General features: G+C 38.7%; 1 protein-coding gene across 2 annotated transcripts in view; it reads left to right on the top strand.

Annotated features, from left to right (window-relative positions):
• Positions 1-6,827: 6,827 nt before the first annotated feature.
• The window catches only part of ROCK2 (Rho associated coiled-coil containing protein kinase 2), a 99,240-nt gene continuing 78,612 nt past the window's right edge, over positions 6,828-27,455 (top strand). The window contains exon 1 of one of the 2 annotated variants that reach the window (XM_061989877.1): positions 6,828-7,563. In XM_061989877.1, the coding sequence (XP_061845861.1) occupies positions 7,414-7,563 (150 nt within the window). In that variant the 5' untranslated portion in view covers positions 6,828-7,413. The remainder of the gene's footprint in view (positions 7,564-27,455) is intronic. The other variant, XM_061989876.1, reaches the window with a different exon arrangement.

Here is a 27,455-nt window from a genome sequence, read left to right as displayed (position 1 = left end):
TTTACTTGGACGAAGGTTGTACCAAAACTCCATAATTTATAGCTATAAACTTGATTTCCCATCTAAGCTTACTTACGGCCAATATACATGCATTGTTCTGTCATATACAGAGGTCATAGTCTCCTCAGTGTTGTCTTTTATATTCATAGAGTATGAGTATTCTCTGCTGGACTTAGCAAATTGAGTTATTCAAGTCACCTCACATAGAACAGGCTGCCTTGTTCCTCTACCTCTGCCCAATTCCCAGTTCCAGTTCCTCTCCTTCAATGGAACTCTTTGAATGGAACAATTTATGTGTTTTCACTTGATCTTGCCTATCTTACTTGAATAACTTGGTTAAATTTTACAATACCGTTTACCATTTTTAATTCTGCATTTCCATCAACTAATGAAAGTCTGAAATACTCCTCCTCAGCTGTTTCCAAATGACAAGTTACCATGTTATCTCAGAATTTCTTACTAGTCCCCAAGGGCACATTCCTCTATATACTGTACATTTCATTACATTGTGGTTCTATCGTTCCCTTCACTGAGGTGATCCAGATCTTCCGAGCAATATCCTAACCCTCAACCCTCTATCAATGTTGTCTTCTGATTCCATGCAAACAGCCAGTGTGGGCAGCACGCTTCTTGATTTCATGCTGGCAAACAAAAAGGGTTCAAATTTCAAAGTGTTAAACAAGATGGACCAATCCAAATCTTCAAGGATTCAACTAATTCCTGTTTCACCGCATAAGGCATTGCTTTCCTACCTACAATCAGTTCTTTGTAGTTTGGGAATACTATGTTACCCTCCAGAAGGTTTTATAGCTGTGATTAGTCCAGTATAATGTATATTTAGACTGTTTCTTATTTTCTCACATATCTTTGTTATTTGCTACAAATGTGCTTTTAAACATTGTATGCTACCGAGGTCACAGAAAGAGTTTGATAACTGTCATATTTGTTTTCCTTGAAGATATGGATCTATACTTACTGTTTTCAATCATATGGCATTGTCATGGCAATAGTAAATAATTTGAAAATTGTTTCGTATAGAAACGAAGATGTAGGAACAGGAAGAGAAAAAATAATGTTCCTGGATTCATTTCCTTCCTTCCCTTCTCCCTTCCTTTCCTTTCTTTCTTTCCTGAGTGTTTACTTTGCTGCTCAATTCTGATCTTGTTTAAATACAAAATTATGTAATTTAGAAACATAAACCCTTATCTGCAAAACCACATCTTCACTACTGCAGTCATGATTGTTCTTATTCCTATTTTACAGCCCCTGCAAGTTCCCTGGGAACAGGAACCATAGTTGTTTACACCCCCAAGATCAGCTAGACTGGCTTATTTTCCTCACAATTAACAGTAGCTAACTCTTCATGAAAAGCAGATCGTAGGAATAACAGTGCTAATATGGAGACACATAAAGTGGGTATTCAGAGATGCACACAGAACTACAGCAATAATCATCTTTATTTAGCTCATTGTATACAAGTCATCTCACACTGACATTTCCCCGTAATTGCAGGAAACGTTTGGTGCCCAGGGGTTTACTGTCACTCTCCAAGGCAGTTCCTGCATACTTATAGCTAATGGACAGATCAGAAGGAGGATTTGTTGGGAGCCTACAATGTTTCTTAGACCAAAACCCAGACTCACAAACCAAAACCAACCTTCCTAATAGTTGTCTAACTGTGAAGGTCACCAAGTTTCCCACCTATCTCTGCCTCCATCCTGTGGAATGGTCTCATTGATAGGCTACAGAGCCTTTTCTTGCTGGCCTCTTTGTCTTCTTATTAGTGCATTTTTACTGCATAAAGACTGCCTCAGGAGAATGTATCTTTAAAACCAGCAAGACAGTGGCTAGGAACTTTGCTTGGAGGTAGAATATGCAGCATGAATTGCCACAGGACAGAGGAAGGAGAATGCATACATGAGTTGTCACTCTGCTAAAGAATTCTGGATCAGATCAAGACATATACTGGTTCAGATTATGCATCACCTGGGTAAACCAAGAACTTTGGCCACATAAAACAAATTCTGTTTGATATGCACGTGGGAGCTCCCTTCTACCTGTCTGATTCTCCTCAGGCTTTCTGTAAGGAGCCCATTTGCTCAGTTCTGGACTTTGGGATCCATTTTGGGAAGCAGATGCTTAACGGTTTGATCTTAAATCCAGAAAAAAAAATGAGAATTTTTTGTGTTCATATGGGTATGTGTTCACTGGAAAAAGTGAGTGTTAACAGGCATACAAGTCACAGGACTGAATCAATCCTTACTTTGTCAAAATTAAAAGGAGGCAGAAACAACTTTGAGAAACTAATGGCCAGCACTTCAGAGGGACCAGCAGCTTTGTACTCTACACACTTAAAATTTTGTAACCTTATGTGTCATTTAAAGGAAACGCTGGAGATAATGCTTACAGCAGAAAAAGGAGTGGCAGAAACCCTCCTCTGCTCCAAGGTACTGTGAGGTATAAATAGCCTATTGACAGCATGAAGAAAGGGATTTCATAAATCAGAACAATCCTTCGAACTGCTGTGACTTATGCCTATGGGCCACCAAGCTCTAAACTTTGCCTAAACATGAGGTCACTTTATCCTTACTCTACGAGCCATACTTACTACAGGTTTCCTCCTGAGACTTACAGCAGAGAATCTGGCACATCAACATAACATAAGCATTTCAATTAACCTGGATTCATGGTTTCAATTCTGTCTTCCCAATGCACCCAAGCAACTAAGAAACTGTTAGTTACCTGGGGAGAGACCCAGTCCTGCGTTACCAGGACACACCCAGGTATTATGCAGCCAGTCGTTTCACACCTCCTTTTCTTGATCTTCTGGTATTTGCATTCAAGATACTGAATTCAACACAGCACAGACAGTAGTAACTAATATTTCTGCATTTATCAGCTACAAATGCTGTTTGAAAGGGTAGGAAGTAATGATTCTGCATGTACCTATCAGAGACAAAGAGATATTCCTTCCCAAGTAGAAACAGTAGATGTAGGCCCTTACTGATAAAGTTCATCATATGATGCTATTTTCTTTATCATTTTCTTGATTACTTTGGGTTGCATTTAATTATACAGATGGCTGAGTGGTTTTGTTATAGTTGACCTGTGGTAATGATTGATGTGGTAGTGTCATTCTCACTGAGGGCTGGTTTGGGAATATGTGTGGTTTGAAAAGCTGCTTATATTTAAAGCCACTAGCTGCAATACAACAGACGCTGTGCTATGAATTAAATGAAAGGATGTTTTAAAAATGTGGGATTTGTGGACTTTTATTTGCACCAAGACAACACTGGAATCAGAAAATCAACAACAGTGATTGTGGCTTTGTGACTCCTTTAAAAACACGTAGTTTTTATCTCCTAGATACAGAAGTCATGTACCTTTCTTCCCATCTGTTTTCATTAACCTAAAATGAAGGGGGTTTATTTTTAATCCAGAAAAATAATTTATTAACCATTACACTGATTAAACACTAGTATGTGAGAAAGTTTAAAAAAGCCTCAACACAATAAAATTATGTTAATTTCTGTTCCTGTTTTGTAATTATAAATCTAAAAAGAAAGAAAACCTTACACTACCGAAGTAAATAATTTTCTGGAGGCAGAATGGCAATCTTTAGTTACAACCTCCAAAGTCTTGAGACCTCACTAACTAAAAAAATGTCTCTTGTCCTATTTCTGTTATAACAAGGATGGACTGCGATATTCAAACAGTCAGTACTGCGTCCTGGACTCCCAGCATGAAGGGCAATACTTATGCATCTTTGTCCACAGAAATTTAACATGATTTAATTTGGGCAGCTTTCAAAGACTCTCTATTTGCTTGGACTATTTGCGGTTTTGTCTTATGCAGTTGTCACAATTTGGTTCTCATTCAGGATGAGAGTCAATTCATGTCTCTAGGCAAGTGTAGTCCACTGGCAACTCACTTTTCTATGCATGTGTTTTCTCATATGCAAAACACAAAACGGGACTAGATCCGCATGAGATGCTAAACCTAGATTTTATGCTCTTATGCTTTCTATACAATACCTGCAAAGCGTGGGAGCCGAAGATGAAGATTTGCAAAAGCCTTAACTAGCCAGCAACAAGTGCTAAAAACACAGCAGCCTTTTCTCCAAAAAGAGATGCACGGACAGGTACTTTTTCTTCTTTTTCTTCTTTTTCTTCTTTTGAAATAGCTAGAAGTAAAAGCAGAGATGTGTTCTAGAGCCAAATCCCTCTTCTTCCTGAGAAGGCTCAATCCCTATGGAATACCATAAAGGAATGACCTGAATCTGATGACTTTTAACTAAGAAGCCTACTTTACCAGCTTCTTACAAAACTGCTCATAAAAATACAGCCAGTTCTGAAAACAGTCAACAGCAAATTCTCAGCTGCCTTGGGATACTCAAGACATACTTGGACCGTAGGCACCTAAAGAGTTAAATGGCATTTTACGAAGAGCAGAGACAAGTGAAGGATCCATTTGTGGATCACAGGCTTAAAGCTGCAGCCTGCTTGCTGGAAGGCTTGGACTTTGCCTTACAAAACACAGTAAAACACACTTACAAAACACTTGACGATTCACTGCATTGGACTTCAAAATTACTGTACACGAACCAAGTACAAACAGTTCCTCCTTAAATGGTCATTGTTAGAGATAGGTGTTACTCTAACAGACTTATGCCATTATAGGCAGAAAAAGTAGAACTGTAAAAAACTGCAGAAAGTGGTGTTATTTTTCCTTCAGGATGTGTTACAACAGTGTTTTTCACAAGTACTGAGGTCTACCATTCTGGATACTCTTTTTGCTACTTAATTGCTTATTACTACCAATAAAGCTTTTGTTGATGATTTTGTGTTGTACAAAGGAATTCAGATGACTGCCATTGCCAATTTGTCCCTGTAACAGTAAAACTTGTTTTTTCAGTAAACAGCTATGTCCTGAAGGCTGGAGGAACAGATCTATTGGACAAGAATTTCAAGAAGGTATGGTTTCTACACACTTGCTTTTGAAGACAAGACCACACTTTATTTTTGTATGCAAAAAGGGCTGTTATGCTAACTTAAGAATTGTTACCTTTGTTTAAACAGTGACCTTAATAACGTCACTAAATCGTATAAGCTAGGTAAAGATTAGTTTTTACAAACTTTATTTGAGAGATAAGAAAAAAAGAGGAAAAGAGAAGCAGCTTGCCTATAGCAACGGGGAAACTGAGAAGAGAGCTTAGATGGTCACATCACCTGGTGCTTGACTCAAAGCTCACTGAAGTCACCCCCAAAATTGCTGTTGACATTAGCAAAACCCAGAACAAGCTCCTTATCAATCACTGGAGACACAGTCCATGTGTTTGGTCTCCTGTTCAAACCTGTTTTAAATCCCTTCTTGAAAATCCAAGACATTTCTACTGAGCCACTTAAAAGAAATTAGCCAATGAGTAGGCTGTACAAAAAGAAATTATGTTTCTTTTAGATAATTTTAGAGCTTTTAATGATTAATGTGCTAGACTACGTAATTTCATGATCCTACTAGTAACAACTAGTAGGTCCTAATTCTAGTAGCAAAACTGCTAGTTGTTGGACCTACTCATTGCAAAGTAAACTGCTCAAGAAAATTATGTGGGGTTATTTTTGTTGATGTTGCAGTAAAGCAGATCCTAATCTGTTTTGGGGGATGAAATAGTTTTATGATATAAACAGGGCTTCTCCTAAGCAGATTTCAAACAATTCCTTCAGAGAACTCCCAAACTCAATGTGACTCGCTGGAAAAAGTGAGAGTCACAATGCCCAAATTGACTTTTCAAACTATGCATATGTGTATGTGTTTGTCAGGTTTGGGGATTTCAAACAGTGGACTGTAAAACAGAATCCAGGTATGGAGTTTGGTTTGATATTCAGAAATGACCTTCCCCTGAGTTGGGGGTTCTCAGCACCAGGGCCCTGACTCAGAATATCACAAAAGGTGATCTCACCCAAAACTATGCAAGTGACTCATTTACTTCTCTTTTGATTCCCTCTCCTCTTCCTTTCAAGTTAAAATAGTGTCCCATTTTTCTAACATTAGCTCACTGGCATCCAGCTATCAGCTGAAAGTCAATACAATAAAAACTAGAACCTTTCTTCCCCAAGGTCTCTCCGCCTCTGCAGATGCCACTTCTGTGGTCTCTCTTGCTTGGTGCAGTGACATGAGCCACATCTCAGGGCTGCTGGAACCACAGTTGGGCCACAACCCCATCACATTGTCCTGTAGAGCATCCCTGCAGTCCAATTCACCTCCCCGGTCCCTGCAGCCACTCTCCTCTCCACAGCATGCTCTTATCGGAGACTGAGAACAGCATTCCACCCTCCTCAAAATGCCCGACACAGCATGTAGAGGTGCAGTTTCCTCAGGGAAAAGGAGGTCTGCACAGGTCACCTTTCAGCTCTCCATCCTCCCTCCCATGCGTGGCCTGAGCAGTGCCACTCTACCGTGGGTTTTTTGCTATTTTTGTGCGTGTGTACTTAATGCTATATGGCACGACGAGGTCTCGACGAAACATACACAGCCTTTTCTTCCCACCAGCTGCTGTGGCCATGCTCAGCCCCTCCGCGGCTGGCTCGGGGGCCAGCGAAGCAGGTCACCGTGGTGCCGCAGTGGGGCCGAGCACGGCAGGTCAATGTTGGTCCCAGCCTTCGCTACCGGCGGCGAGGCTGAGCTCAGGGTTATAGTTAGGCGGTGAGTGAGCGATGAGTTATGCGCCGCCGCTCGCAGCGGGGCCTTCTGGGTAAGGGAGGCCGCCTCCGCGGCGCAGAGCCCGGGAGGCGGAGGCCGGGCAGCATAGGCCCGGGCAAGAGGCGGGCGCAGCAACAGCGCCAATAACTCGCTGCGGGCGGGCGGCGGCCGCAGCATGGAGTGAGCGGCCAGGGGAGGAGAGAGGCGAGGTCGGTGCGGATCGCAGCTCCCGCCCAAGCGGCAGACAAGGCGGAGGAGAGAGGGGTAGAGCCCGAGACCGGCTTCGCGGCGGCGGCTTTCTCGTTTTCTTCCCCGCCTCCCTCCGCCCTCGGAGCGGGTTACCGGCCTGTGCTATGGCCCGGGCGGCGGCAGGGAGCGGGCAGTGAGCCGCCGGCCGCCGAGGGACGCCCTAAGCAGGGGGACAGGCGGGGGCGCGGCGGGAAGCGCTCGCTCCCTCCCACGTCTCCCCTCCCTCTCCACGCGCCCGGGCGGAGCGGCGGCCGCTTCCTCGCGTCCTTGATGCCCGGGCGGCCGCCAGGCGGCCATCGGCGGCGCGCTGCCCTCTGCTCCCGCCTCGCTGCCCAGGCCCGGCCCGCCGCCGCCCCCGCCCTTCCCCCGGCCGCTGCGCCGCGCTAGGCCCCGCCGAGCCGTCCCGCTCGGTCCCCTCTTCCCCGGCAGCGCGGCATCGTCTCCTGCCGGCACAAGGCGGGCCGGAGGATGAGCCAGCAGCCGGTGGGGAAGATGTCGGCGGCTCTCCTCACGGCGGAGGCGCTGGAGCCGGCGGCGGGGATGCTCGAGGGCCGCCAGAGGAAGCTGGAGTCCATGATCCGCGACCCGCGCTCGCCGGTCAATGTGGAGAGCCTGCTGGTGAGGGGGGCGGCCAGGCCGGGCTGCGCCGTGGGGGGGAAGCACTCGTCGGGGTAACAAAAGGGAGCGCTACCTTAGCCGCGGGCAGGCGGGAGGGGAAGGAAGGAAAGAAAGGGCTCCCGCGTCCTGGAGGAGCGTTCCTGGGGGAGGCGATGGCTCTTGCCTCGGGGGTGGGGGGGGAGGCGGTGTCACTCCACGCCCCCGGCCGGGCCGCCGACGAGGGGGCGAGGGGCGCCCCGCGGCCTGAGGGGAGGGCCCCGCCGGCGGGGAGCGGGCCTTCGCCCCCCTCAGGCTGATTTTGGCGGGGGGATGGCGAGGAGTAGAGAGACTATGCTAAGAGCGTGCGCTTGCCTCAAAGGTACAGCTTCTTTTGGGGAAAGTGAGAAACGTCTGTGTACAGACCTGTCCTGGGGAGGAAAGGGCCATTCCCCACCCCCCCTGCACCTCTCAGCATCGTTTACACGTTTACTTTTTCGCTTCTCATAATCATAGCGTGTCCATTCCCAAAGTACCTGCCTTTGTGTGCGCTGCAGGGCACTCAGTACCCATCCTCTCAACCCCCCTGTAAAACCGTCCGCCGGTAAAGTTGAGGTTTGCTCTGCGATGTGGAAATAATTAAGGAAAAGGACACGCCTAAGGGAGAGACTGAGGGGTCACTTTTCCATTTGGGCACTTTTCCATTGGGGCAAATTGATTTGTCTGTCTCGTGTTTTTGATAGCTTTTTTTGGTACGAGTGTATGAAATATAATTTCCTTTAGTAAGAAAACCATGCCCTCAGGAAGGAGTGGGAAGGGAGTTATATTTCCCCATTTTAAATGTCCAAACCTCGGAGAAGCAATGAGAGGGAATTATTATTGTTGTTGCTGTTATTATTGTTGTTGTTATTATTGTGAACTTCAGGGGCTGCAAACCCTACATTTCCAGTCTGTCCCAAGATTTTCAATGTGTCCCAGTTATGAGGAACAGAAAAGGGGGAAAAAAAATCCCAGTCCTTCTAAGAGTTGCTCAAGGCACTTACACCAAGTCTTTTTTTTTTTTCTGCTTTCAAATGACTCAGTTCTGTTTGGCTAAAAATACAGGAACTGAATGAACAGTATGTATGCTTGTGCTGTGTGGAGAATATAGGAATTTCCTATAACATCTGAAAAATGTTCTCGAGGCTTTAGTACTGTATTAGTCCTCTCATAGATGTTCAGAGGCATAATGATACCCATAGTAGTCAATGAAGGGGAGTGGGAAACAGTGCTACATATCTAATTGCATTCAGATAAATTTTTGCCTAGGCCAAAGCAAAGAGAGCTGCCTCTGGGCTTCACTCCCAGCATTTTCATTTTGGTATTTTGCTAGGAAAACTTTGACCTGTGGCCAAAAAAGAGCAGTTAAAAATAGTGCAGTCGTTCTGAAAAATGAGTCAGGTTAATGCTTAACCCTGGTAGACTTTTTCACGCTCTCTACTTTTATGCTCAACAGTGTCTTTCTTTTATCCTCTTGCCTCCCTTGCCTTGAACACAGATTAGATACACTAAAAACTGTTTGTTTCTGAGGAGAAACTGGAATTGCAAAATTGAGACTGGACTGCTTAGCATTTGATTTTTTAAATTATTATAATTATTTGTATGCTTTCAATGTAGACCACTTCATGGAACACATTGGACAAATTAGCAAACCATGGAGAAGAGTTAGCTGGATTGTAAATGCATATTTTTTATGGTAAAGGTTGTCACTTTGCTCTTTGTACTCACTCTGGAAGTATTGTTTAAAAAATTACCAGCAAGTAAAATAGAATGCTAATCAGTCACATTTCTGAGCTTGTGTATACTACATATTTATGTATGAAATAATGAACTGTTTCAAGTGTATTTATTTATTTGTTGTTCTTATTTAGGAAATTTGCAGCAGATTTCCTGTAAAAGCTATTTTTTGTTGCTTTATGCTATGTGACATTAATTTAGTATTGTTGTTCTGCTAAGCAGTCTGGATATGAAAGCATATTCAAATTGCAAAATGTACTTGTTCACTAAACAGCTTACTTTCAGTGTAAATTGTCATAAGTGGAAATGTGTTTTCAGTTAAAAGAAGGAATACAGCAACAGAAACTAAGAGTCAGGGAAAATGTCTTAAAAAGACTGGCTGGAATGCCACTATTTCATCCTCCAATAATAACATAACCAAAACTAAAAATGTGGAATGGAATTCTGAATGGAATTCATTTCCTTACACTGTAAAAAGTCATAAACAGCTGCTATTCTGCATTTTGTGTGCATGCTTTAGTCTTGGGAAGCCGTAAAAAGCGAAAAAGTAACTGTTAATCTACAACACATGGTACAAATTTGAAAGATGTGAAAAGCTGAGGTAATAAGCTGTCTTTCTGTAGATAACAGTTCCACTGCCTATCAAGTGATAATTTATTCATAACCTCTAAATGGAGAGACTTTCTTAGTGTACCTTCCTGACTACAGGATGAGTGACCTCATCCATGTATGAAGCCAAATACACGATTCTCCTCTCATCCCCCTTTTGGGCTTGGGAGAGACTGTTAGATTTTCCTATGTGATCTTTGCTATACACCTGTTTATTTATGTCTGTTTTAAGCACAGTCATTTTATTTGCTGAAAATACATCTTTGAAAAAGACTCGTGGTATCCATTCAAGGACATTAAGAGAAGGAGAACTGTCCGTTTAGTTTGTCCTGGCAATTTACTTTTTTTAAACGCAAATTGAGATGTGTTACATTGTTGTCACCATCATTTTTCTACTAAATTAAAAAAAACAAAAAAACAAAAAAACAAAAAACCCAACTTCTTTCTACATATTAGCATGGTTCAAATGCATCGGCTGCACTTGGTGGATTTCTTACGGTTTTGATCTGATGAAAAGATGAAAATGAGAACATTAGAACCATATACAGTGTTCCAACATAGGTTTCAGCAAAAGCACCTACAAAGGAAAGTGGTTTTTGCAACTCCCTTTAGATATCCACCACGTTCTCTTTTTCTCCTTGTTTCATGTTGGAAACCTGTGTTAGGTTACCTATGCTGCAATAAACAACTTTCATTGTCACAGCTTTTTAGGATATGGGCCTTTATTCTTTGCTTGTGTAGCACTGCATTAGTGGTTACAAAAACCTGTTTCGCCTATCATGTTTAGATTGTGGAGATCACTTTGTAAAACTGTTGTATTATTATTATTTGCTCTTCTGCCAGTTAGTCATCCACTAACTCAGAGAAGTGACATTGTTATGTGTACTGCATGTACACATTGATGATAGTACTTAATGGCATTTGACCTTGGGTGATCTATAAGAAACCCTTCTATAAATACATTCCTACCGAATAGTTCCTAGTTGACAGCTGCATTTAAGAAAAGCTTAACGGTTCTCAAACACATTTGTTATTTCTGCTTTTGCATATATGCTCTGTCTACAGTATTAATGGAGTTGTTTTCTATAGCATTAAATACATATTGTTTAAGGTTGCATTGGTGTTAGCTGAACAGTTAATGTGTTCTAAAACTAGAGCAGATAGATCAATGTAGGCTGTGTATAACTAATCCAGACCTCCACTTCGGTGCCATGTGTAATTGTATCACTTCAGCACATGCTGAACTCAACTTTAGAATTTTATGATGGTGACGAACAGCTCTGATAATTCTTATCATCCTCCTCCCTTCAGTTGTCTGCTTAGTCTTTTTTCTGGAACTGCAGTTGAATGCAGTTGCCTAGAGAAAGGAACCCTTGGACTTGTTTGGTGGAAGTCTTGAGATTTTAGCCTTTAGCTTAAACATTGACATTACACTAGAGATGTGAAGTGCTGGGTGTCTCCTGCCTGCTTATCTCTTGCCTGTTCTGCTACGGTTGTGTCAGCTTTGAAAGAAGGAACTCTTAATACTGTTAATTAGATGGTGCAGCAGTGAAATGATGAATGCAGTGCTGGGCTACCCTGGGAACGCATTCACAGTGGATTAAGAAATGGAGAGGTGATTAGCAGGAGAGTGCTTCAGTGTTTCAGAATATACATGCCTTAAAACTTAACCCACCTCAAACCAAAACTGAACTATTTTTCTGTTTATTTCATTGTTAAAATAAAACTAAAAGGTACATTGTGTATTTATACTAGTTTGAACATGAATAGATGTTCATCTAAGTTGATCCTTGCCATTGAGACCTTAGAATTTTGTTCCTGATGAAAAGTGGGTTGTAGATACAGCTGTGACTCTGATCGTTTCAGTAAATGGATCTGTCTAAAGCAATCTCATCGGCTGAATAGATACCAACTTTATACTAAGGCCGTTAATTTAGCAGGCCACTACCTTGAGCCCTGTTAATACAGGGTCCTCAGGTCATCATGGCTGCCACGCATGTGACCCATGACAGGGTTTTGGACTTAATAGCTTTTGAAGTATTTAATATTTAATATGAAAGTTGTCCTATTTTCCTGCATTTATTACCACATAATTTTAAATCAGTAAGAACAATCTGTTGTGTAATTTAAGCCAGCAAAGAGAGAGAAGAGCTGAATATATAGCAGTTAGCAAGTCTGGTTTGAAACTCATTGCCTAGTAAGTAGTTGAAAGGCCCAAATGATTCTCTGTTCTTGAAGAAATAAATTTTATCTTGTTCTAGTTCTTATGCTGTTGTTTCTCTCTTGGCTTCTTACTCTTCCTTTAAATTGTCTGGTTTTGATCTGTAATTTTAGAGCATTTATTGCAGAGTTGAAAAATTCAAGCTTTAAAGAAGCAGAATTATTCTTTGTTCATTATTCCCCAGTGATGAGTTTATATGTAGCATTACAGGTAATGGGAAAAGGACACTTAGATTTTTCTGACAATTTTACGTGTTCTTATATTTTGTTGTATTCTATGCTAGGATTAAAGCATTCAGCTTTTAGTTTAAGGAAGGAAAAAAGCCAGTGTGCTCAACTTCAATATTTCTGCTGCTGCACGTGTGGATTTTGTGTGTGCTTTCACAATAGGGAGTGTTCACTCCCAACCTGTCACTTGTATTGATGAGACAACAGAGCAGATCATTAGTATCCTTTAGTTGTTGAGTCTCTGTAACAAGTTAAGGAGGGGGAAAAAAAACCCCACCCTGAATCAACCATGCTATCAAGTTAGTACAGTTGCCTTCTGCTTTATTTGTAGTGGAATAAAAATCTAGGGCCTTTTCACTTTTCTAGATATTAGTAGCCTAGATGTCAGTTGGAAAATATGTGCAAATTAATGTGTACTGATTAAAACCTGCCTTTTTAAGTACGTTTTCAATTTTAAACTAATGGCAGAACAATGCCAAAACATTTGACTATTTGTCTAATAATGCAATCGATAACAAAAGCTGCCTAATTTAAAAAGAAAAAAAATGCTACGACAGTAACCAATCTCTGCAACTATTAGTTCATGATTTCTTGCCAGTGTTTGCTCTGCAAAATATGACTGGAATTGTATCAGTGCCACGGAGGAACTGACCTTGGATTTTAAGGATAAGAGTGATTGGAAGTTGGTAGTAGAGTTTTATATCATGAAAGAACATTTAAAATAAATTTGTAAAATAGCTATCTTTTATAACCCGTAAGGTTGGGATTTTTGGGGGGAGAAGGCTGCTTTATTGTGTCCCAAGTTCTAAATTGTTATACTGAAAAGCACCAAATGTTTCTGGTAACAAATTTATTTAAAATACTTTCCTGTTGGTACATCCCATTGGTTAAGAACAAGAATACTGTGTTTATATTGGCAGGCTTTGCTAGTAATAAACTTATTTTAATGAGTCTTTTGCTATGTAAACAGAACTTAGAATGTAGTGCTCAGTTCTGAAGACATACCTACTGTGTGTGAAGCTTTTGCTGCTGCAGTAGTGAAACATAAAAACGCTCCTGTTACTGTCAGCAGCAGAGTCACAGCCAGTGACATTTAAGTGCAGGTGAAGCATCACTTGCATCCTTGTTTTGAAACATCATATTAATTACCTACTAACAGTTTTAAGACTGTATGCTTAAAACAATGATTTAACAATCACCTAATGCACAGTTTAGAAGTCTATGATTCTGTGTATTTTGTCCAGATTTCACTACATTGGATAGTCTCAGTCAGTAACAGCTGCTCATGTGATGTAGACTTAGCTTTCTCTTTTATTTCTGTGTTCACCTGCTACAGTTACAGCTATTGAGATGGGAGCCTTTTTTCTTATTTGTTCTATGAAATACGGAATTAAGTTGTTTTGTTCCACATGAAGGGATGAACACAAATATCTTCATCAGTATGTGAAACATCCCTCCTGTTCAATCTCCGATTCAGTTGTAGGATCTGGGAGGTGATAGACATGAGAAGAAAAACAATCTGGGTCCCACATTGCAAGTGGTTTTTATTATGCCTACCTTTCATTAATTTTACTTTATGTAGAATGACTTACCCAAGACAAATCTTTTGCAAGTGGTCACCCATCACATATTTTGTATCTTTTGTGTGCCCATAGGTAGGCTTCTGGGTTTTGATGTTAGCAGGCAGCATTGCTACTTTAATGCTGTAGTCATATTATCATTTATTTTTGTGTTAGTAGGATGGTGGTGTTGGGATGGTACAGACAGAGGGATAAATAAAAAGGATAGTATACAGGAGGGTCTGAATGCTAATTTAGTGCTGACACTGCATCTTATCAGACAAATATTTTATTATTTTCCATCTGTACGAAATGGAGATGATGAAACCTCTTCAAAGAAAAAACAAACTGAGCTGGATAAAAATGTAATATTTAGGATGAGCTTATGTGATTTTAAAAAAGGGGATCATGAGGAAACTTTATGTCAATGTGTTTAATGCTGAACCTTGAGGTTTCAGACAACTTAGTGGTTGCTTTATTGCCTCTTGAGTGTTCTAAATCATGAGTACTGATTTTATTAGTCTGTATTTAAAGTGCAGAATAACAGGATCCTGCATAAAGCAGCATAATGTTTGGGTGACTCATCCAAACACGATTTTTTTATACTTTTCTTTGGGAGGAAATGAAGAGGAGGTCACATACAGACATGAAAGAAGGTTTGAACCACAATGAAAGAAGAAAAGATAATATTTACCAAATATTCTTTTAATTTTTAAAAAATCTCAAATAATGTTTACTGTTACCAAATATATAAATAACTAGAAGGAAAAAAAATGCTGAAGTTCCACACTTCTGAATGTTATTTAAAGTTTAACTAAAATCTTGATTACTATTTGGAGGCTGTAAAGCGTCATTGTTCCTTGTCCAGGTCTGTTGCTGTTGTTATAGGTGGTTGTCCAAAGTCTGTAGTTGATTAAATATCAAACATTACTCTCTCAATTGTGTAGATATATACTGGTGTGTTATAGATAGAGAGACACCTTTGGGTGTTCCTTGGAAATTACTTTTTACTGGATGAACTGTGAATTTAGCAAACTTAGTTTACTTGTGCTTGTTACTCTTGCATGACTTGATTGACTCTCTTTTTCTTTTACAAATAAAGAGTGCCATGTCAAAAAAATCATGTAGTCTGAATGTACGTTTTTAAAGAGAATATGCTTTGAAAACTATAATAGCACACAGGTTTTGGTCAAGGAGTATCCAGTCATTTGGCTTGCCTATGCTATGAAAACATTCTATTTCATACGATAACTAGTTTTAAACTGGTTTTCCCTGTGGTTTCTGAAACTGGTTTGTTCTGGTCTCCGTTTTCAGTTTAGCACTGATTATGGTGAGTGCAAGATGAGGGCGACAAGCCTTGGCACTTGTTGCACGTTTAGGACATAGGTATTCATTTGTAAATGACTTTTAGCACCATCTTAGTATACAGGAATGTGTATGTATGTTGTGGTAGACTTAACGTGTCCTTTGGAACTAGCTGTAATAAGTACATATAAGATGTTATGAGGTTATTTAATATTGTTTTCACCCCTTCTTATGCAATTTTGTAACTGTGCTTGACTTCTGAAATATTTTCTCTTGTAGACTTTTTTAATATTTGTGATAGAATAGCCATAAAGTCTCTTGCCTTAGAAACGGAATTATTCTGATACTGCATGAAAATGGAGAAGAGCAGTTGGAAGCTGTTGACATGGTCAATAATGAAAACCTTTCTAGTGCCAACTATATGCACACAGGATCTGTTTACATTAGTGAACATTTCAGGACCTCTTCCTCCAACAGTAAAAGTCTTCCCACTTAGGCATTAAGCCATAGTTTTTAATTTTTTGTCCTATTCAATTTAATGACTTCTTGAGGATGTATAAGCCTGGATGGTAAAGTATACCGCCTCCTCCTTTTTTGTTTTTAATCTTTCCTATAAACTATTTGAATTACTCATATAATGAGGAGGTACTAACAGTTTATTATTGTATTACAGTTACTGCTGTTAATTTAAACATTATTCTATGTTCAATTTTTCCTCTGTGAGTACAAAATAATGATTTTGTTAAACTTAAGAATTGCATCCATCCTAGCATTATAAGCACCTGAGCTAAGCTATAGATCTGCTAGGGAAAGCTAAAAATAACTGTGTTATTAGATAAAGCATTCCTGTTACTGAATTGTGAAGCTTTGTAGCCCTGTGTTTTTAGTTGCTTTCAAGTTCACTGTTAAGTATTACTGTGGATAAATCAGTTATATGAAATGTGCTTCTTTTTTTTTTCCTATTTATTTGTTTTCCTTAATTCCTGTCCCTGTGAATTTCCTCGCTGTTCGTCTCCACAGAATTGAGGGGCTTGTCTAGGCTGGAAATAGTGATATTTATGCCAGCAAGGGCAGGGAGCAGCAGAATTCTGATTGTCAAAATTCTGGTGGCAAAACCTCAATGTCAGAGCAAATAAGGTGTCAGAAACACTGTTTTGTATGCACATAGTGTTTGTTCTGTTTCATGAACATTTTAAACTTGACTTAGAAGATAAATATGTAGAAAAGAATAAATACACTAACACAAACTGCATCTCCTGAAAAGTACTACCCTGGCAAATCCTTTTAATTGCAGGCAATTGGCCACTTCTCAGTTTCAAAAAGAATTTCAAATTGTTAGGATTATGTAGAAAACCTCTAAATATGGACAATATGATGAAGAATGGTTTGCACATGTAGAACAAACAGTAGCAGCATGAGATGTGAATCACTTCATCTATTTTAGTAGTTGGCTGCCTCTGAAGAAAGGCAATTTAAGTGTCAAAATAAATTATTTCAGTGCACTTCATTTTTTATGAAGAAATACCAGTATTTTTTCTCACATGTACCCTGCAGTGTTTCTCAATTGTCACAAGTCCAAGATGTCTCCTACCTGTGGAAAAATCTTTGCCAAAAATTGGCATATTAAAAATGGAAATTGTAACCTGAAAACAAATTCTGTAAAGTGTGTGACTGTTATTAAAAAACTTCCGAGATTTATTTTATATGACCACTTCCTTTGCTGAATCAGAAAGCCAGAGACAGCATTGAGTCTTACTGTATATTTTTTTTTCTGTACAGTATGGTATGCTTTGGTTAGACTGTATTGGTGAAAGTATATTTGGTAATACAATATTCATGTTTTAAAGTTATGTTACCTAAATTTGAGGGACAACATACAGTGTATCTTTCAGATATAAATTAGTGAAGTTTCAGTATACTTGCAATCCAAGGATTTTTTATTAAATCAAAACCAAGCAATATACAAGAAAGTTATTTGTTTCTTGACCTGTTCTATCAAATGAATGCTGCATGTTGGGGGGAGATGAGTGGCATTATGTTTAAACTATTTTGAGTGTTGTAGCATGTTGGAAGCAAGATAGAAGTCTTAAACACGTTTTATTCTAAGGCAAAACTTTTTAGTTACATTTTTATTTCAAGGTTAATTTCTAGAGCATAATTATCAGAAGAGACTAGCATGTGATTGGACTCCTTGTCATATGGGAATTCTTACTTTTATAAACAAAGTAATTTTATGAATTACAGAATGGTACGGATTGGACCGGTTCCCTAGAGATCATCTAGTCCAACCTCCTGCTAAAGCAGGTTCAGCTCGATCAGGTCACACAGGAACATGTCCAGGTGGGTTTTAAAAATCTCTAGACAAGGAGACTCCACAATGTTCCTGGGCAGTCTGTGCCAGGGCTCCCTCACCCTCATATTTTCCTCATGTTCAAGTAGAACTTCCTGTGCTTCAGCTTGTGCCAGTTAGCCATTCTTCTGTCACTGGGCACTACAGAAAGAAGACTCACCCGTATACTCTCGACACCTGCTCTTTAAAAGCACTGATAAGATCTGCTCATTCTTTTTTTAGGCTTAAACAGTCCCAGATCTCACAGCCTTTCCTCACAAGAGAGATGTTCAAATTACAGAATGTGTACTGTTTTTACTACCATCATGTCTTGGTTTATTTTCTAATGTATGAAATTTTACACTATCAGGCTAGTTGTCGTCTAAAATGGAAAGAAAGGGAAGAAACAAACATACCTGATGCTGTAATATAGAGTCATTTATGCTGACAGTATATACAGATTGGGAAATTATCATAACTTCTTTTTTATTTTTGTTTGTGTGCAAAATAGTCATGAAAGCAAAACAGCAGTGTAGTCTGTAAGCCTATGTCTATAACAGTAAATGAGACAGTGTCGAGGTCCTACTGTGCTCTTAGCTGTGGTGGTCTTGCCCTAACCTTAGTGTTAAGTTCTTAGCCTGTGCTTGTCCTAAAGCATATTGTGGTTACAGCATGGGAAATGGCGGGATCACACAGGGGCTCATGTGCTGCTCTCTTTCACTTGCTGCTACAGATGTGGTCTTGGAAACCGTCAATCACCCTGAGCACTGTCAAGGTTCATTTTAAGTATAGATTGCTGATTATTCTGCTGGTTGTACTTTATTGGTACATTAGACACAGTGTGACAGGACAGGCTATAGAGTATTGTGGTGAAATCTGATACTGCCATTCTTGCAGCAGATCAAGAGGTAATAAAGTAGAAACAGGAGATCTTTTAATCTAAAATAATGCAACTCCAATTATCTGTTCTTATTCCTATGTCCACTTTCTGGAAGTAGTGCTTACTGAGTAAGTGGATGTAGCCCTATTCCATAATAATTTTTTTCATACGTTTGAGCTCCCTTTGGCAATGAAGTGGTTGTAGCTAGTTGTGCCCATGAAGGGTGGTAAAGAATGACAAGAAACCCAAGTCAATGAGGAATAAGACTTTGTCTGGAATGGCCTAAAACTTGTCATGCTCTTAACTAAATTATGTCTGGTGAAGCTAATAAACTACTTTTTGTTGATCTAAAGACTTTCCCCAGGTTTAAGTGCAGCTTTAGTAGACGGGTAGTAGAAGTTTCTGCTTGCTGTAGGGTAGTGTGGCTGTCTTGTTTCTAGTTGGCTCATGGGTCTGTGCTCTGTACCTGTGTATATACATGCATGCTGTTATGCTCTTACAAGAGACATAATGTAAATTTTCTTGTCCCCCCAATATTTAGAGGAGTTTCTCTTTCAAATATGAGAAATGTGATTCCTCAAGGAAGTGATTCAGATGGCCCTTAATGGAAATTACCTGTTCAGGTGTAACAGGTGAGATAGTATTTGCCTATCAGAATCGCTTGTTGCCAAAGCTTAAGGAAAACTTTAGGAAACTTCAAGCTTTTATCAGTGGGAAAACTATTCCACCTACAGAATCATGATGAACTTGAATTGGGATATTCACTTAGCCCTGAATTTCTTGCCACATTTTTGTTTTGCAGTCAGATTTTTTTTTTTTCATTTTTTGTATTTCAAACACTAATTTGCACAGAAAGGGGAAATTGATCATGTTGGTATAAACCCAAGCTAAATAAACTGAAAAATATTCTTCCATTTAAAAATTTATTTTAGCTACCATAATCTCAGCTGATACTTCTAGTATCAGTATATGAACAAATTCTGATAGAATCATAGTTTAGCCATCTCTTTAAAGGCAGACATACATGTCTTCTGTTAAGTGGCATGGTGACTAAGACACCATTTCATTGCCCAAATGTCTGAGAATAATACCACAACATTGCAAAGCTGTTATCTATTGGAATAAAATTTTTATACCTGGTGTAAGTTTTACAATGCCCAGAAGCCTTGCATTGTAGTAGCTTTATCTTGGGAAGACTGTAAAATGGTCCTAGGATTCTGAAGATAGGAGGTAGGTAGTTGTCAGATTGAGGCCAAAGTTCCTGAGGATATGGGTTCTTTTGTGAAGATCTCTGTCAGCTGTAGACAAAGACCTTTAGAATGTCTTTCTCTCTCTTAAGGTAAGCTCTGTCCTCATCAGCTTAAGACCCATGAGTAGTCAGGGGATTAGGAAAACCTTGAAATTACGCAGAATCTGTTTCTGAATGACTTCTAGAGCAGAAAGGGATGAGATTTTCCAGACCCGAGTTTACTAAATAGCTGAGTATGATCCTTGGGTCACACAACTCTGGTCTGCAGTATGCAGGTAAACACAGCAGTAATTAAGACTAGCCTAGCTGTTCTCAGGTAGTCTGTAAAGCTCCAAAGGAAGATACAACAAAGAAGGGGGACCCTTTTATTTTTAAAAAGGTGGGCACAGCAGAGGACAGACATTCATTCTCAGTGGTACAAAGATTGTTATTAAAGGAGCCAGCTTAGCTTTTCTGTTTTAGGAGTGGTGCATTCAGAAGAATAGACATGATAGTCTTGATAATCTAGAAAACTTTATTTAGATTCTTCAGTAGTCTAAGTGTATTTTTTTGGTACTTGACGAAGGGCATCAGTCATTAAGAACAGTCACAATCAAGTTTTTATATATCTAACAAAAATACATCTTCCGAGAGCGTGTGAAAGAACCAATAAAGTCCTACACTGTTGGAGGGAGATGCCAAGCAGCTTTTCATTTTAGAACAATATATGTTCAGAAGTCTAAAGAAGACAGAAGTTTTTCAGTATGGGAAACAACCTGAGAAATCTCAGAAATTTTTTAACAGTTTTTTTTCTGCCTTAGTTACATGGATGTACTTAAAAACAAATGACTAGCAGAGTTCCAGAAATAGTTTTGCTATCAGTTGAAGAAGTAACTCCACCTGCTTCCATGGGGCACCACCTTGATGGCGACACAACTGTTTGTGCTGGTGTGTTGTGAATTGATTGTAGTAAGCGATTGGAATTAAAACTAATCTGAATAATTTTTCCAGTTAATCCTGACAGATTTACAGAACACAATAGTAACTACCACTATGACATTTAAAAAAACCCAAGCAACCTAAAATCCTAAACCAGCCCAAAACAAACTAAAAAAATCCTCCTTTTGTCAAAGAACTAGGTGTCAAGTGAACAGTGTTTATTAATTAAACTAAAACTATGCAGCTGACTTTTTTTGAATGCAGACTATCAGCTGTGTGTCCTACTACAATGTTGGTAATGAAATTTTGAAGGGAGTGTGGGGATGAGAACAAAACTCCATGTACTGCAGCTACTTTCAAAATTGCAGAGAACTTCAATTCCTTTAGAATCTGCTACGATAAACTTATAAGAAAAGAGAATTAGAATAAAGAAGGGAAATAAGTTCTGCTGTGACGTTCAGACCTGTGTAAGAAAATAGTGGGGTCATAGCACACTGTTTTGCTAGACTCTGTACAGAGAAAATTGTAGAAACTGGAAACATCTATTTTTTAAAAGAAATTTGTAAAAGACTGATTCCTATTTGTACTTGGCTATGTTTGAATTCAGGTAATATAAACCTGTTTTTTGTGTTGTAGTCTGTTGCTTCCCCCCCCCCCCCTCTGTTTTAGGAAAAAACAGAATTGTGTGAGTAAACAAACTTGTTTTGAAGATTCATACTGGTTCATATCTTCTCTGGAAAATAGTGGAATCCATTGACATATAAAATGCCAAAATTACTAATTTGAGGTCTCATTTGACGGGGCTTATTTAGAAGTTGTCCTTAGTGCCATGTTACTATTGCTCCATTGCTAATATGTTCATTAGGTTACACTGGCATGAAGCAGATAGGTATCAGTGCAGCCTGCTTTTATACCTGACTGGATTAAATTATACAAATATTAATTTGACTGTACACTTAATGCAGTGTTTTCTGATTTCATAGTCTCACATTGGGGCAACAACATCAGCAGTTATATTGAGTTATGATAATTTAACGAAAAAAGGGTTAAGGTTGTAAGTTGTTAATGGAGAGGTGGGTATGCTTTATCACAAATAAAACTGTTCTAAAGGTTCCACAGAAAAGGTTTAGTTTTACAGTTTGTAAAGGAAAACAAGTATTTTTAATGATTGATACCACTTAATGAAGTATTAATAGCTGATTATTGATGTAGACTGCCTTTTTCAATACTGATGACAGAAGCCTTTCAGAATCACAGAAAGGTTTGGCTTTGAAGAGATCTTCTAAGGTCGTCTAGTCCAGCCCCTCTCCTGTGGGCAGGGATGTCATCCACTAGCTGAAGTTGTTCAAAGCCCCGTCCAACCTGACCCTGAGTTTTTTCAGGGGTGGAGCATCTAGGACCTGCCTGAGCAATATGTGCCAGTGTCTCACCACCTTCAATGTAAAAAATTTCTCCGTATGTCCAATCTACATCTACTGTCTTTCAGTTTAAAAATGTTAGCCCTTGTCCTGTGACTACACTCAGTCCTTCTTGTAAGCTCGCTTTAAGCACTGAAAGGCTGCTCTAAGCCCTTGTTTCTCTTCTCCAGGCTCAGCAACCCCAACTCTCTCAGCCTTTCCTAACAGGAGAGGTGCTCCAGTCCTCTTATTATTTTCATGGCCCTCTTGCACCCATGTTAACAGGTCTGTGTCCTTCTATGTTGGGAGCCCCAGCAGAACACAGTACTGCAGGTGAGGTCTCACCACAGCAGAGCAGAACGACAGAACCATTTCCCTTAACCTGCTGGCCATGCTGCTTTTGATGAAGCCCAGGATATAGTTAGCCTTCTGGGCTGTGAGAGTACCTTGCCAGCTCATGTCCAGCTTTTCATCCACCAGTGCCTGCAAAGTCCTCCTCCACAGGGCTACTCTCAATGCCTTCATCTCCCAGCCCATATTGATAATGGGGGATGCCCCAACTAAGGTGCAAGACCTTGAACTTGCCTTGTTGAAGGCCAAGTTGTGAAGGAATAGGCCAATAGTTTACTGGAGATACAGCTGGAATTGGTATTCTTGGTCCTTTGTCTGAAAGTCTTAAAAAACTGTCAGGTATCATTTATAAAGTGAATGGACTCTTGCAGTATCACCGTAGTCAGCTGGACATTCAATTTGCTTTTTACTTGTAATGCAATTCAGAACTCTGTTTTGGTAACAAAACAGACTGAGAGTGGTACAAAACCCAAAATTCACCATTAGAGTGCAGGAACCACACAAGAATCATTTTCTGTAGATACTGGATCTCCTGGTAAAGGAAATACAGCAAATCCGTAATCTGTGTTATACTGTGCAGATATTCCCAAAACCCAAATTTATTATCCATACACAAAAAAGGTGAAACAAATCTTTGTCACAGTAGGGAGTTTCTTTGTATGTTTGTACGATCTCTTTTATCTCTCTTTTATTCTAAATTCTTTTCCCCGAGATAAACAGATTAGATAGCTAGAGTGGGGTTTTTATATTACTGTTATTTAATAAATTATGAAAGTGAAATGCACAGTAGAGAGATTGATTCCTGAAAGTCTTTTGAAAGGCGTTTTGGGGCAGAGGGAGTATTTTTCAGAAATATTATGGTACAGTTTTACAAGCACTTACATGCATGTTTATCTTAATTGTATTTACCAAAAGTGTTTTAAGAGGATAGGACTACTTCTGGGCCCAGAATTAGATACAACAGAGAACTGTGAGTTTTGTGATTGTTGCTAGTGACTCTGTTTTTTGGTCATCTCTTTGATAGTTGTCGTACCCACTTCATTTTAATCTTTTTTCTCATCTTGGATCAACACAGAGCCATTTCAGTAGAGACTAACAAATGAAGTCTATTTCCTAATAAAAATGTTTTTAAGTGGTTTCTTCACATCTTAGACCTAATGTCTAAATATGTGTTTTGTGAGCATGTAGTCCTGTGAACTTAGTCATTGCTGCTTTGAAGCCAGTTTACCGTATGTGAAATTTAGTAATATGTTCAGTAACTTAATTATACATTCAACTTATTTCCATGAAATTACACCCCTTCTTTCTTAGGTATTTCATTGTACTTCTGGAGTGAGTTTTGTATGCCTTACAGAGAAATAATTGGAGGAAGAGGAAAGGGCAGACGTCCTGGGTCCAGTGATGATTTTATTTTGTTTTTTTCAGACCCCAGATGTTTTATTGTGTTAATAGAACATCCGGGTGAAACTTGAATGGGAGTGTAACAGGAATATTTGTAACTGTGATAAAAAACACTGAATCTATCACATCTTTAAATAGGAGCAAGTTGATAGAACCTTGGTATTGTCAGCTTGTCTTAGAGATCATTGGTAGGAGGTACAATGCGTGTTGCTGCGCATGTATGTGTTCGCTTGGAAGTTAATATTTGTTTGCATTATTGAAAGTGTATTTTGGTGAGGGACTTGTTTCATGTGCATGACACTTCATATCCCCTATGATTATTTGTTTATATTCTGAGTTATTAATCCACATTGACAAAAATGAATATGTAACATAGGAAATAATAATAAAAAGGGGTTTTTTTGTGTTCTTAGTGAGGAAATACATATATTAACTGTTTCTTCTCTGAGCTTTTCATTAAGTTTGATCAGGTGATATTGACTGCCAGATGTTGTCCTGTTCATCTCATTTTGCCAAACGTTTTGTGAAAATTACTTCAATGCATACCTTTATTAGACTAGTCTCTGAAAAGCAGTTTCAACCCAAATTAATAACTGACCATTATTTCTTTTTCTTCTATTTCTACTATATGTACACACACCATCTTTAAAGAATAAAGATATTTTAAAATTTCAAGGAGTAGTATTTCCTAACCATTTATTTGGTAAGTAGTTGTGGTAACCAGTAACCTTTTTATCATATGTAAGAAAAATTTTTGCAGCAAACTTAAGATGATGTCTAAAGAACAACTTTAGTGTTATGAAATGCATTTTAAAAATGAACTTGACATAAGTGAAGAAGACTAGTCTGTCTTAGACTTGTGGAGCTGGCTGCCCTCAGTTTGAGGTGTTAAATTTGTTTTTTCTGTAAGCTGTTATGCTGGCTTCCTTAACTATGATATTTGGAGACAAATTTTGTAGCAAATAATCAGCATCTGAGTAGGAATGCAGCTTGTACTGGAGAAGTTGATGAGCTTTTTTATGATGCTTAATTTGTGTGGAATTTCGTTTCCTAGTTTTGCACCAGTTTCTCAAAAGCTTAAGGCTTGTAGATAGAGATGATAAAACTTATCTTTGTTGTAGGAAGCCTCTTTGCTCTAGAGGAACATAATTATAGACTAGGATCTTCAGGTGAGTGTATTCACCAATGTCTTGATACTGTAAGGTGCAGTTTGTGAACACAATGTTTCCCAGGGAGTGCTAAGGTCAATCTTCAAAGTCTAAATCAAGCGCAGGAGCCAAAGCCAAATGTATTGAGATGACTAGTCTGGCTGTAGAGAAACGCTGCAGTGCTTTGTATAGCAGGCCTAGGCTCCAGAAGTCTTCATGTCCATAATATTATATGGCAGCACTCCAGCGGAGATTTAAGATAAGTGAATAACTAAGGCTTATCTGCAGAGTGAGATAGGAAGTTGGGAGGAAAAGTGTTTGGATTTTTGCAGTGATGTGGTTTTTGTTTTGGTTTCTTTTTTTTGAAGGGGAGGGAAGGAAGGGAATTTCAAGTTTACAGTGCAGATACATGAAACTCAGGATAAACATTCTTTCAAACTACTTAGTATAAATTCAAACAACAGTTTTATGAGAGGGGTTGTTCTTAAATAGAAAAAGTATCTGAAGAGATGAAGTGATGTTACCATTTCTGTATAGAGGATGGATCAATTTAAAATAGAATTATTTAAATGACAATAGTTTATGATTAAACTTTTTCCAAAATATATACATATTGATACACCTCTGTGTATTATTTTACAGCTGAATGTGACCTTTGTGTAGGATGTAAATATGACTTTATGTTACCTTTCGCTTTTTTGCTTTCTAAATTTCCTAAGCAAAAGAAGATACTGTATTCATGTCTGAACAATTGTTTATTTAATTATATGTATATTCAATGTTTTGATATTTTGGCCATTTTTGTTTGTTTGTCAGGAAATTAAGGATGAACTTACCGGATGACTCATTAAAATATGTAGGAAGAGTTTTGTTCTTTAGACATCTATTGAATGTGCACCACAACTTAGAAATGCAAGGCATTTTCTATGGATAATAGCCACTGATAGTGTGGTTAGCATATTTTTCTTACAAAGTTATGAAAATATTTTTTTGTCTTATAATATACTCATTAGCATGACCAGAAACAATTAATTTTAAAGACTTGGTACATTTTCTTTTGAATTAAAGATGTATTGGTAGAATAAAAGAACGTTCTTTTCAGTTTTTGTTGATTTTTTTTTTACCTCGAGTTTTTCCAAGTTTAAATTAAATTTTCTCATTATTAATTCCCCATGCACTTAACTGATCTCTCTTGGTTACTACATTCTTTCTGCTGCCTTTCCAGTGATAGTTTTACCTATCTCACTCTGCAGTGAGAAGTTTTAAGGAGCTAAATGGCCAAAAACGAGAACTGGCAAAGACCTGTCCAGTTTAGCTCCCTAAACTGTCTTGTTTCAGATGAGAAAGGCATCCCTGTTGACTCAAAAAGGGAGGGGTGGGGATTTTTGTTTAGGGGACAGAGAGACTGGTTTACACTGTCCTGGAACTTCATCCTCAGACCTTGAATAGATTGCTGCTGTATGCAAACATATGCTGCTTAACTGGTTACGCTGCGGCCCTGAAAATTACTGTGGGTTGCTGTAATTGATTTACTCATTGTTAGATGCCTGCAACATACACAGTTTTGGAAGCAAATTATAATATTAGCCTGCTTTCTGAGTTTGTTTTGAGAAGGGTCAGGTGCAGTAAATTCTTGAGACATCCATCTTAACTGCTGTGGATATCACATTTCACGTAACTATAGCAAAGACTTCCAGTTTCTCTGGAGTTTTTGTTCAAATGTTTCTTGATACTGTCAACAATGTAATGGCTTTTTTCTACAGTTTGGGACAAATGGAAAAAAACCTAGCTTCAAAAGATTCTTTTACACTAGTCCTTGATGCAGCATGTACATTAGAATGCCATATAATGGTAATTACTTTATATTAAAATTATCAGATTTGGTCAGTCTTAATGAAAAGTACAAGCTGTTCACTAAATCCCATTTCGGAACCCCTCCCAAAGAACTACTTTTGATAATTTTTCTTCAGTGAATTATTAGAAAGCAATTATCAACATATTTTACAATTTCATAATTTTCACATTTGTTATTTGTGGAAGTCCTTCAGACTTTTTTAAAAGCTGGAGTTTTAACATAACTTAAATAACTTTAAATAGCTACTTCATCACATATTCCACGAATCACCTTACTACGACTTCTAGGCTTTTTCTCAATTTTCCTTTAATACAGTCCTATTTAAATGATTTTAATAGACTAGAATATATTTAAACATAATTTTCAACTTTATTAACTTTATTTTTTAAAGCATGCATTTTAAAATTACTTGTATGCATTCTAAATAGTTTATATGTGCAATATCCATTATGATTTGTATAAGCCAGATATTTTGAGATGTTGAAATCCGAAGGTAGGCAATGTAGGAGGGATAGAGTGCACAGGTTTTATTTATAAATCTCTTAGGTACTTTATTGTCATGTTAGGAAAGGAATGCACAAGAGGAGAGAGCTTGTATGAACGTTCTCATTTACATAACCTTTTAAATGGAAGGCTTAACTGCCTGAAAGTGGTATCCTGTTAAAGAGGTGAAATTACACCAAGCAGCTAA

The sequence above is a fragment of the Colius striatus genome, chromosome 2 (genome assembly GCF_028858725.1).
Source record: "Colius striatus isolate bColStr4 chromosome 2, bColStr4.1.hap1, whole genome shotgun sequence".
NCBI classification, from domain to species: Eukaryota; Metazoa; Chordata; class Aves; order Coliiformes; family Coliidae; genus Colius; species Colius striatus.
Note: the sequence above shows the minus strand (reverse complement) of the source record. Positions and strands in the feature narration are given on the sequence as shown.